General features: G+C 39.3%; 1 protein-coding gene across 1 annotated transcript in view; it reads right to left on the bottom strand.

Annotated features, from left to right (window-relative positions):
- Positions 1-115: 115 nt before the first annotated feature.
- colec12 (collectin sub-family member 12) overlaps positions 116-13,274 on the bottom strand; it is a 28,554-nt gene continuing 15,395 nt past the window's right edge. The window contains exons 3-10 of the mRNA XM_079347670.1: positions 8,852-8,974; positions 6,234-6,320; positions 5,084-6,127; positions 3,258-3,839; positions 2,814-2,956; positions 2,598-2,707; positions 2,297-2,439; positions 116-1,139 (exon numbers count right to left, since the gene is read on the bottom strand). Of these exons, the coding sequence (XP_079203796.1) occupies positions 1,120-1,139; positions 2,297-2,439; positions 2,598-2,707; positions 2,814-2,956; positions 3,258-3,839; positions 5,084-6,127; positions 6,234-6,320; positions 8,852-8,974 (2,252 nt within the window). The 3' untranslated portion in view covers positions 116-1,119. The remainder of the gene's footprint in view (positions 1,140-2,296; positions 2,440-2,597; positions 2,708-2,813; positions 2,957-3,257; positions 3,840-5,083; positions 6,128-6,233; positions 6,321-8,851; positions 8,975-13,274) is intronic.

Raw genomic sequence — 13,274 nt, forward strand, 5'->3', positions numbered from 1 at the left:
CATAAACTAGAAGTTTGATTCTGCTGTAGTTTTAAAAGGGTCACATATGGCTCTTTATGCTCCAACCACCAATTAATTGAGTACATCATAGGACACAAAGCACTGACTCCACATACAGTTTTGGTCCTTTTTTATTGTGATCCATAGGAATTCTGTAATGTTTAATTCAGGTATTATGAGCCTTGAACAAAAGTACTGATTGCAATTCAGACCTTAAGCATTGAATAATTATTTATGGACAATCATACAACAATAAGAAGTGATTATTCAAATCATAATAATCATGTATCAAATTTCACATATTGTACTTGGCATTTTGAAAAACTCATACACTACAAAACAAAAACATGTAAATAATGTTTATATGTTCTTCATACTATATAAAACTCATACTGGCAGTCTAATAGCTAGAAACAATGTCATTTATAAACAGCAGCACTGCTCACATAGAGCATCTATTATCAAAAAACATAATTAAAATGCTATCAATATTTAAATTTGTGGAAATGTAAAATTTACAATAGATCCCTTCTGATTTATTCATTTTCAATCATTTTTTGAATGGAAAGTGGTTGCTCGTTGTTCACTTTAGAGCTCATAATCACAGTTTTTAATGTGTTGTGTTTGACAGTAAAACAAAATTTGCTCCACCATACGTACAACATAACTCTCTGATATAGATTTTGTTGTGTGAATGTTAGGATTGAGAAGGCAGCAAAGGAATGAAACTATATTGAATTCAATATGAAAACAATGTATTTTTTATGAAGTATTATTTACAGATACAACTGTACAATGGTGGCTGCAGCAAGCAATGACTTAGCATAGCCTAAATAAATGCCGACATTCTTATTCCTTCCCTACAGTAAAATACTAAATCAATACATGGAGGGCTGTCCGTCCTTCACGCTCCGTCTTTTGCACCACACTGTGTTGTAAAGTGCCTTCAAGACAAAGATCAGTCCACGCTCAGTGATGCTTGACTGAGCTTGCTTTCTCTGAGTCCTCCAGTCATTTAGAGCTCTTTGTGTCCTTCATTATCCTTCAGCATCTTCCATCCCAGCTTTAGCCTTTTCTCACTTCATTCCCCGAGACAGCCCACACTGCCTTAGATGAATGCTATAAAACAGGAACTTTCACTGTGAAGAGAAAAAAAGACAAAACATGAAAGACATATGAACACAACAATGTGAATAAGGCCTTTTATATTAGAGCAACAGAAATACTTCACTGAATAAAGGGTTAACTGAATAATCTGGGTTTAGTATGAAATGTTGCACTATAAAATGATGCAGACAGTATGAGCCAAAGCAGATTCCTCCAACTAATTGAAGTAGTTTATATAAATGTCTCACTCTTACTTTTGGACTTAATTGACTTGTGTAAGAGCCAAAATGCTTGTTTTTGTATTTGCGTTTGTGTGGTTCCGACACTGGCCACTGGGTGGAGTCTTGACTTAAGATGTGCTTAAAGCCAAGGCGTAATTGTTGGAAGCATATTGTGTTTGGAAGCATATTGTTTTTTGACTGTGTTGGGTTGATTTGATGCAACAGTTTATACTATGATGTTTGGACAGATTAAGATGTTTCTGTGCATTATTGAACCCCGATCATGAACTACAATAAACAGATAGAAGACTCTATTGGAAAAGAGTATTAGACATTTGTTTGTTTCAACACCAGGAGCACACGTCCGGAAATAGTTCCACATCTCACGTCTCAGTGGTGACTGCTTTGGCAATATAGGATTTGTTTTAAAAGAGTCACCACAACTTGTTTTCTCATTTGCTGATAACATGTTCATAAATGACAATTCCTAAAGCATCTCAGAGTTTTTGAAAATTTTAACTTCTTCATGTCATCTTCGGTAACTCGACTTCCCAGCCATGTGATGAGATCAAATACATTTATAACATCCTGGGGTACTTTATATTAGGACTCAGTAGAGGGACAAATGTAAACAAATCTGCTGCTCAAAAAAGTCCTTAACATACACATTTGAACCGAGAAATACAATATATATATATATATATATATATATATATATATATATATATATATATATATATATATATATATATATATATATATTCCAGTTCCCACCTGCTTAGATACTATAATACCTCTGTTCATTTTTCTTAATTTTTTAATTTAAACTTGAGAAGAATAAATGTAGAAGTTTGTCAAACCACCACAATTGTTGGTTATGTAATATAACAGGTCCAGGTTTTTACACAACAAGAACAAATTTAAACCCAATTATGCAAACCAAGGTCTCATATTTAGCAAGTACTGACAGTCAGAGGCACGTTCACAGATGAAACCAATGCGGTCGGTGCAGTAGAAATCATTCCAATTGGCATTGTGGATCAGGCCAGCACAGTCCTCCCCGTCTTCATGGCCATGAGTCCAGTTATCAGGCTGGCCAGGCTTCCATTTCCTGATATGAACAGTGTGCAAATGTGTCAAAGTTCAAGCATCACACAGTACAAGGTATTATTTTGAATGTCAGAAATCATTAGAAAACAAAGGGCCAATTTGCCTAATAATGCTGTATTTAGACTTTAATTGTCAAAAGAACTTGGCAGCTTTACTCACTTAAAAATAGGTAGGGACCCGTCCACCCATTTCCACACATTTTCTTCCTCCCTGTCAGTGAGACCCAGCCAGAAATAGCCTTTTCCTGCAATAGCATTTCTCACATATGTCTACGGATGAAAGAACAAAATGTGTCACACAGGATAATTAGCTGAGAAAGAAAGTCTTGGACTTTAAGCTTATCAAAAAAAAAACCCTATCACTTGTGTCATTTACCTGTTCCTCGTTGTCGTTAATAATGAGCATATGAGATGACATGTTGGAACAAAACTGAAAGGACTCATCAAAGTTGAGTCTCTGAGGTCCAGAGGAAAAGTAATAGCAGCTGTCTCCAAATTTTTTGAATTCAGGTGGGCAACCTGGAGTGGATCATTTACAGAATATTGAAGTTAGCTCAAGAAAGGCAGAATACAATCAGCATCGATGCAATACTTGAACAATTAGCAGCGTTATATGGAGGATTACATTTGTCTCGACCAACCAATGCATGCAAGTGCACACAGCAATGTATCAATCAATTAGATATCATCTCTCAATTACAACATCTCAAGTTTCTGATCAAACCCAAGCTACACTTGCAGCCCTGAAGAGTTGCCTGCCACTATTGTAATCACATAATAGATGTCCCACAATTGACTCTGCTTTAGTAATAGACCCTACCAGGTGTTGGAGTCGGGGCAACAGGGGGTTGGACCTGTGGTGACGTGGACCCTTGTGGATTCTCTTCTGGTTTGGGAGGTTGAGGTGGCTTGGGGGAAACAAGGATCTTTGCAGGCTGGGTGGGCTGTGGACGCTGAGGTGCTTTAGAAGGTGGTGGAGGTGCAGGTGCCGGTAACCCAGGTAGACCTGGAGGACCAGCAGGGCCGATGGGCCCAACAGGTCCACGAGGCCCCTCCAACCCAGTAGGTCCCGGAGCTCCCTTTGGTCCTTGGGGCCCTTCTGGACCTGGCATCCCTGGAGGTCCATCATGGCCAGGAAGCCCAGTAGATCCTGGGTCACCTTTTTCACCAGCAATTCCAGGTCGACCTCCAGGCCCTCTCGATCCTTTAGCCCCTGGAACACCCCGGGCCCCTGCTGCACCTTTTGGACCTGTTGCTCCTGGAAGTCCTCCAGCACCTTTGTCTCCTTTAGTTCCCACCAGCCCGGGAATTCCTTTATCTCCTTTATCACCCTTTTGTCCGGACTGGCCCATGGGACCCTGGGGACCCCTGTCACCTTTGGTCCCCCTTGGACCTGGTGGACCTGAAACATAATAACAGTGTATAAGAGGACTATCAGTGTCAAAATGTATTGTTTATTATATCATATGTATTGTTATGTTGGATGCTCTCATTGCATGGGAGGGCATTGTCACAATTATTTTTTGAATTTAGATTTTTACTACAGGTCCAAACTGAATTACCTCCAAGAATGCCAATTATTTTGCTCTTAACCTTTATGTAGGTCTAGTGTCAGGTAATGAAGACAATACAGTACATAATGCATTTAATAAAAGGATGGATTATGACTTATGATCAATATGAAACTAATTTTGATGTCTTTATCACCTGCTTAAGCAAAAGTGACAGTTATTCACAAGATTGATTATTTCTAAACTGTTATTCTACCAGATTTTTTCTTAAGCTGCAAAAGGGTAGGGGTCAGTCAAGTGTTTAGCAGCAATTTATTTTCCACGGCAAAGATAATTGATAGGGATATCTTATCCTAGTAAAATTAAGCTTATACTGCACTAAATCACAAAGAAAGAAGTCATAATGCTTTGTACACAGGGGTCGCCACCCACAACACAAACCATCGTTCAACACAGGAGCTTTAAATAGAATTAAATATGAATAATAGTTGTAATATTAGCATGTAAAACAAAGTACTTTTGAATTTACTTTTGGCATGCAAAAGACTGATAAGGACATAATGTTCACAAGTACGGGATAAAATTGTGGTCAGGACGACATGATTTGACATGAACCACCATCAACATGTAATAATAGATTGTGTAATAGATTTTGTCTTCCCATGGGCACCCCATAATGCTTAGGAAAGGTCTGGAACCTCTCCAGCCACCAGACAAATGTTCATATTTGTTCCACACCGGGTCTCCAACCAGCGACCCTCCAGTTTCCATCCCAAATCCCTAGGGACTGAGCTTCTGCCACCTCTCTTTGTTAGAAATCTTGTCAGAAGGATAGTACTGAGTCTTGAATTATAGCTAAATTCTCATCAGATTCTTCTTTGCGTCCAAGGGGATGTTTGTGTGAGAAAATCCACCTTCCCCATCCTAATGATATTGCATTCAAAAGACTTACTTGTTTCGTTATGAAAAGGTATTGCATGTATTATTCACCTACTGTACAAATATGTTTGATAGCTACCAGTTACAACTTCCATCTGCATTTAATTATTTTCACTTGTATTTGGGTAATTTGGACCAAACAAATAAACCCTGTTACGATCTGAATCATAATTGACAGTACATCTGCTGTTCTCACCCTGCAGGATGGTGAAGTTGGTGATGAGCTGGGAATGCTTGCTGTCCACCAGCTTCATCTCCTCCATCACAATGGACAGGTTGTTGACCTCTTTGTCCAGCCTGGCTGTCAACTCATCCTGCTGGGCTCTCAGCTCATGGCTCTCTGCCCTGGCCTCGGTCACACTACTGTTCAGCCCCAGTAAAAGGTCTGAATGCTGCAGCACAGTCTCAGCACATGACCTCAGACCATTCAGGTCAGAGTTGATGGTGCCAAGCAGCTGTGCGGCAAAGCTCACATTCCCTGTTACACGGTCCATGTCGTTCTCCTGTCTGTCTAATCGAGCCTCCATTTCGTCAAACTTGGATGAGGTGGTGTTATCGTGGTCTCTTTGGTGGTCCATGATCTCCCGCAGGCTCTGGTCGTGCCCCTCAGTAAGAGCTGAGGCATTCTGGATCTGGCTGGCTAGCGTGCTGAGCTGAGCCCCCAGGTCATCCAGAGCTTCACCGTTAGTGCGGGCCAAAGCTGAGTTATTGGCTGCCAAGACCTGGAGGTTCTGGACCTTCTCCTTCAGCCACTCTGTGTCAGCCCGGGTCTGCCTAGCTGTCTGCTGTAAACTCTGATAGTCGTTCTTCAGTTTCTGCACTGCCTGGCTTGCGTCCTCAACTGTCTTGTGCATCGTGCTGAGCAGATTGCGCTGCTGGGCCTGGGTGATGTTTAGTGCACTGACAGTAACCTGGGTCTGGCTCTGCTCTTTGACTTGGTTCTGTATCTCAGACTGGAGCCATGCAGTGTCTGTCTGGAGGTTGTCAATCATGCCCCCGTAGGTGGCTAGTGTATGGTTGACCCCACGCAGTGAGGCAGCGTTTCCTTGTAGAAAACTCTGCAGGGAGACATGGCCGTTTTGCATATCATCTCCTGTGATCCGCAGCTCGTCGAGTATGTCTCTGTTTTTGGTCGCCCTCACGGCAATATCATTCAGCTGGTGCTGCAAAGCTTCCAGATCTGACTTGAAAGTCTTTATTACACTTGAGGTATTGACTGACTTCTCTCCGGTCTGATAACCTGAAAAGGAGAAAGGGATATACGATAATTAAAATCCTGAAGTTTTGCTCAAGGAAAAAAAAACTTTTGCTCAAATACTAAAAAGGAGAAAAGTACCCATTCTTACCGAGGTTCTTTAGATCTGTCTCAACAGCATTAATCTTGCCTCCATAATTCTGCATGCCCTCTGTGACATGGTCCATTCTCTGGACCACTGATAAAAGAGATGGAAAAACATAATACGAAATAACTAACTTTACTTTGTCATTAGCAACAAAAGTGCTTCTCAAAAGAAAAGATAGACAATTGACAGCAACAGAAGGTAAGAATAATTTAAAAAGATAGAATAATAAATTAAAACAATAAAACCAGTAAAATATAGGTATTCATTATAAAATCAGCGAAACAGTTAAGACAAAATAAAAAATCTGACAAAAAGTTTGTAAAAAAAAAACAAACAAAAAAACAATGATATAAATGTTGAACAAGGCTGTGAAATCTCAAAATAAAAAGCAAGGTTAAAATAGCAGGTGTTACTGTAAGTGTATACATTCAGTACATAGATGGTGTAAAACTGACAGTGAACAGTAGAGGCTGCTGTTGTTTTTCTCCTCTCCAGTGAAAAGCTAGAGCTTAAAACTGCTGCTCTGAGCATTGGATTTGAACATGGTGAAGAGATTTGTTGGTCATTACAAAAGCTCAAGGTGCACAGTGCAGGCACAAATTCCACTTCCATTAATATAAACAGTGTGGAACATATAATGAATACACCTCTGGCTACAGTTTCTCTTCTTGTCATCTGCAATAAAAGTTCATTTTGTCTCCTCTAACGTGTGCTATTCTGTTGGTATGTGAGAGACTAAAATGTTCTCTGGAAAACATCCTCAGCTTCCATTGTTATCATTCCAGAAGTGACAAAAACATGAAACAATAACATGAAGTTGGGATAAACAAAGTAACATGGGCCAATAAGCTGTTGGTTAACTGCTGACAGTCTGCAGCTTGGATCTCATCTTGTCCCTCTCCCTGCTTATTCCTTTATCTGTCTGAACACTGGGAAATCTATCCCTAAATAAGTGACAATAACATCATATACAAATGGAATTCATGGAAAAATCCCATTTCTTTCATAATGTCTTGCAAACCTTCTCACCACAGCGCTGTTTTTGAAAAGCAGTTATATAAGGCTTCTAATTTGAGTAAAGCTTATTATGACCCAAATTATGAGGCATATTTAACAGTTACCTAACATAAGGAAAGCAGCTTAATGCTGACAAATGCAGCAGGAGCAGACACTAAAATAGAAGGTAACATAATGCTTGAGACTTCAAAGAATGGATAACGTGCCAGACAAGAACATGTGACAAAACTCTGTTCACATCTTTTCTGGCCAACTAAAGAATATGCTGTTAAATGGTGTAGAACAGAAGAAAACAAACAATCACGCTGGCACTGGAGAACTGTTTTGGACACTTGCTGATTCAACCTGTGGTTCATGAGACAGCAAATTGCTACCAAGCCATAAAATCTCCTCTGGGTTGTTAAGCCAGGGTAGTTGGTTCATGGTCATCTGGTTCACATTAGAGCCAAACTATCACAAGGACTCCATGCTGACACAGACCCAAATCTGGAAACTCGAACACTCCTGACAGAACTTACAAGACCTGAATCAAATCGAGATACTTTATTGTTAGCATGTTTTTAAAAAATGCATTCCCTGCTGTGCTAACAAAGTTTTTGTGTTATTTCAGGCACATGATTCATCAGGTTGCAGGGACTAAAATATTTTGCCCTGGGATGTTTCAACAAGTTTTCTATAATTGATTGTGACCCCCAAATGTTTAAGTTTGGACAATACACAAAGAGCATTCCTTATTGATGGCGTGTGTGATAACTGGAATTGTTTCTGTTGCTGCTCTAGTTCAATCCGGGGAGAAACTTCAATAAATGGCTGCAGTTAGGACAGTATTGCACAACAAATGTGTTTATAATCCAAAACCATGGCTTATATCTGAAAAATATCAATTTAACTGAGACTAAACAATGAATTATGTCAAGGGAGTCTTTTAATGTGGTAAATCTTTGGCTTTACTCGCTCACTTTGGATTTGGTTTTACATTCTGTGGCCAGACTGCCATAAACAACAGAATTAGGCACGTTAGAATTTTGACTGATTATTGTTCGTGCTGAAGATAGGGAGATAACGAAAGTCAGTGAGCTCCATCCTCTGGGGACCTTCTCTTACTGAACTGTCATGGCCAACATGTCCTCATACAAAGACAGAAAATATGAGGTTATGGTGAGGTGATGGTAGCACTTTGGTTAAGATAACGCTGAGGACTAGAACACAGGTACAACAATATTGGTTTTTACTTAAATTCCACACAAGATATGAATTCTTATCTTTATACATCTCATAACTTCCACCTTTTGTCCAGAAAAAATGACTGCAGCCACTGGAGGTCACTGCCTAACGGTAAGTGTAAATATGGGCTGTGCTCATACTTTGTATAACACATGGATGTAGTCTCATTGATGTTACCCATTTGTTTCTGAAGAGGCTTACGATGCCCAAGATGGCGGTTGCCAAATTGGAAGGATAACTCCAACATAGTGTTTGAGAAGCAAAGAGGTGGACTTGAGGCGGGCCGAATGAGTTAACCTTAAGCATGCTTGTGTATGCCGTCTCATACCCCAGATCTGTTATCATTAAAACTTTAAAATCTGTAAATACAGAGGACTCACCTTTGTATCCGAGCACAGCCACTGCTATGGTGAGCAGGGCACAGAGCACATACAGCAGAGCAATGGCTGCCCTCAGTGCCCAGTCATTTTTACACTTAGTGCACTCTGTCCCCTCCTGAATTCCTGCAACATACAACAGATGTTATGTCACATTAGTCTGCTTTAGCCTAGAAACAGTGTACAATGTCTGAAGCAGTAGTAGTCATATACTGTGCACTTGGAGCTGAGATAATAACATACTGAAGGTTTTCATTTAAAGATGACATCACAAGAAAATGTGTTTGTCTTTTACTAAGTTTAGTGTTGCATGTCTAAAAATGGGACATGCTGTGCGTGTCCTCAGCCAAGGATAAATTGAAAACATTTCATCTCATGAGGAGGCAAGGAGCCTCACTATGAAACTTAAACAACATGTGTTGGCAATATGTCAAGCAAAGCTATAAACAAAGTAGTTTCATTTCTGACATTCTTTGTTGCCATCCAACTAAAGGCACGCTACAGTGAATGTTTTGGTCATCCATGTCCCAGATGTTGCTCTCTGGTCTGACACTACCTCCTGAAAGCCACCAGCACCATGTGATACAATGCTAAACATTAAACCACAGACAGGATGTTTACATAACTTCATTAAAAGACACATAGCGGCCTCTGGCATGCAGAATGAAAGGGAGGTTGTGTAGCTGTGTATTCACAACAGGCTACAAAGAGCTTTCAGGTAATACAAGAAACTGCGAAAAAGGATTACATGTGAAAAACGAGATCTTGGAAACTCTTTAAACTATTTTTAGATACAAAATACAGAATATATTTCTATTATCATCAAATGGGCTAAAAATTGAGGTTCAACAAAATGCTTGATTGGTTTATCACTGCTTGATTATTATTGTTGCTTTGGACTGATCTGAGCAATTGCAGGGAACTTAAAAATACTTCTCTTTTTATCTTTTTTTCTCAAAATAACAAAAAAAAACATTATTTCATTACTACTACAATTGTCACACACTCACCATGTGCACTGTAAAAGCACTTGGTTCAAGTTAAAAGTGTTAATTGTTACTTTAACAAGGGATAAATGTTAATGTTGAGTAATCTCAACTATTCTTAAGATTTCAAACCTATAGAAATGATTCACTTGAAATTAGGTATAAGGGCCAAAAGAATACATTTTAAAATAAAGCTGACCCAAAAAAAAATACATCATAAAGATGAGTTTACATGAAGTGTCTACTTGGAGCAGAGCATTCAGCTGTTTCCTCACAGTTAGGTTTGGGTTGTAGCTCGACTCGGCCATGATAGGAAAGGAAGTTGTAAAGGAAGTAACACTATCCCTTCCCCGACCCTTTTGGCAAAACGACATATATGTCAACCTAAATTTTAAGGCAGCCCTAATGTTTTTAAGGTCAAAATGTATTTTATCTATGAATAGTTTTACAGTGTGATCAATACAAGACAGGACTCTTAATAAAGTTCATGTCAAACACACTTTCATTAAATGTTATTTTCTCACAAGCCAAGTCGATGATTTTCAACTTTGACCTGTGGACAGGTCCTCCATAAGACCTAATGTATATATTAGCTATTAAAATGTTTTTGTTTTTTTTACTATTATTTACTGTTCATTTGATATTATCACTCCAAGACAAATTCCTTGTATATGTAAATGTGCTTGACAATGAAAACTATTCCGATTTTGATTACATGTATGTCCACTTCTTGCAAGAGTACTGTTTACTATCATTTTTTCATTCTACTCTTTCACTTATTACACCAAAACACCATGAAAAATTGCAAACCTTTCTTGGCAATAAACTTGATTCTGATTGGTGTTTAGCCTACACGATAGGAAAAGTAGATCATTTAGCACTGAGCGTCTCTTGTTAGGTAGGCTTGTTGTTTCCAGTCCAAAGCTCCCTGGCTGGACATCTTCATGTAACTTTGAGAATCCGAATTCCAGCTCTGCCTCTTTAAGCCATGTCACCCATGATGGGACTCAATGTGTTGCTACAAGAGGCTCCATCCTTCCCAGTTGGGGGTGGGACAAGACCACCAGAGGGGCACTGGGAGGATGGTTGGTCTTTCAGGCCTTGGACCTACAGTACACATCTGTGCAAACATCAAATCTGACCACCTCAAAGGGGCCCAGACAAGGACCCAGACATGAATCTGCACATCTCTGTTGTCCTTGAGTGTGCCTAAGGCCTCATGTTGGGAACCAGTATGGAGGGCCCCATTAGAACATCCCTCCCCCTACTGGTCCTGACCACAACATCACGCCATGTAAACAAGCAGTGGACCGTCTGCATGTTCTGGGTCAACAGCAAAGCAGGGCTGGTGTTTTTGTAGTCATTGGAGTATGAACTCCAATTATTATTCGGCTATTTTGGCCTTTTTTGGATAGGACAGTAGAAGAGAGAGAGGAAACGTTGGGAGGAGAGAGTGGGGGACAACATGCAGCAAAGAGTCGAGGTCAGATTCAGACCCCTGGCCTCTGTAAGGAGGACTACAGCCTCAAAACATAGGGTATCAGCCATCCAGGGCCCAAGAAATGAACTTTTCTACGATACTCCCACCAATAACAGAAAGAGCTGATTCCAAAAGCACTGGTCAAAATGTACAACATTATGAGGGCACCACTGTAAGAAGGCTGATCATCTGTTTTAAGTGATGTCACATGAGTCAGGCCAGCATCAGCTGGGCTTGAAGACTACAAGTTTGAAAATGAAACAATCATCTAGTGCAGTATTAGAAAGAATGCATTTTTAAATCTCCTACAACAGAAGTACACTTAAATCTCGACCTGAATGTATGGTGTTGAAGTTGCACTGTATGTAGGACAGAGTTGGAAAGGAGGAAAACTATGTGTAACAAATAGTACTTTCATATCCTTCAAAGAAGGATTTAAAAATTGAAAGAGAAGGATAAGACATTGACTGACTGTAGCATGTTCGGGGGCAGTAATGGAAAATGCTGAATCATCATTTGGATTCTAACTCCGAACACACGTTCAAGCAATTTGTCCTGTTCTGGGAAAGTTTCTTATTTTTTTATAATCACAAGCAAACATTATAAACTTTAACTATAAGGACTTAAGCATATAATGCACATTTGGTCTCTTGGTAAACTTTAAAGCTCCTTGAGTTAACACCTCCACCTCTTAGAACATAATTATTTGTTGAGCCTGGCAGGAAAATGTTACAAACCCAGAAACGGATCTTCTCAGAGACAGAATTCTTCCACTAAACTAACATGGAAATTTATTCTGGGCAGAAAAGCAAGTGACTCCTTTTGGGGTCACAACAGTTTTTCCTCATTTTTTAAATAGAGTATTTTTAGTGATCCCTAAGGTATTTTGCTTACACAAAAAATCTGTCAGTGTTGTGAAGCTAATACTCTCAAGGTACAGTAGCGGCAGTATTCTGTTATATAGAAAATAGAAGAAGCCTTAAAATGAAAAATAAATGTATTTTCTTGCTCATGAATTACTTGTTTTGTGTCACTATGTCATGAGTTGAAAAAACATTTCCAAACTAGATGGCTCAATAGAGAGTGTGTAGAAAGATTGGGAGATGAACGTCCAAATCAACAAGTTAGAGTCATGCCAGATTATTCCCATGAGTAACGTAAATGCCAAAAAAGCCTAGAAAAAGAAGAGGTAGAACATGGAGAATACAGTGTCTTACATCGTATTGCTGTCAAGTCCGAACCATGTGTAACCAGTTTGGCTTGTTTTATGTATGTGCATGGTCATTTTTAGGCTCTGCTTTTCCAACAAGACAAAAAAAAATTTTTTCTCCAAAACGTCTTATTGGCCAAGTTGTCATTGAAGGTCTATGGTTGATTAAAAGATGTACTTAATATACTGAAGACATCTGATATTTGATTTGGTTTCATACCTGTTTCCTGCAGAACTTGTGACATTGATTTTGTATGAAGAACTAGAAAATGCAAGTGTGCAATCTGAATATATTAAAATGGTGAAGAAGAAGAAGAAAACAATGTTGTTGTCAACTGTGTCGCAGAGTTTATTCTTCTAAGCCAGCTGACTGTTACGTAACTGAAAGAGGCAGTGAAACAGGTAGAGCGACAGAGAAAATAAAAAGGATATGCCAGTCTAATGTGTCTGTAAAACAGCTGTATTTCATTTGGCCTCTGAGTCAGTCAAAGAGAGAAAAAAAAAATCTCAACACTTATTCCCTTATTCCGTGTACCTGCCATTAGACTCACTGCATGGCAAGTCTCACTACTGCCTGGCAATGGAAACTTCCATGGCAACACAAAGAAACCCTGTACAGACTAAACTTGACTTTGTGTGAAGACTCTTTGTACAGAGTGTTAATACTATGTTATATAGAGTAACAGAACGGAGACCACAGGAATTTCCATTTCACAGCTAAATGCAGGACGGGTAACACATATTATTTCT

The sequence above is a fragment of the Symphodus melops genome (assembly GCF_947650265.1).
Source record: "Symphodus melops genome assembly, chromosome: 7".
NCBI lineage: Eukaryota > Metazoa > Chordata > Actinopteri > Labriformes > Labridae > Symphodus > Symphodus melops.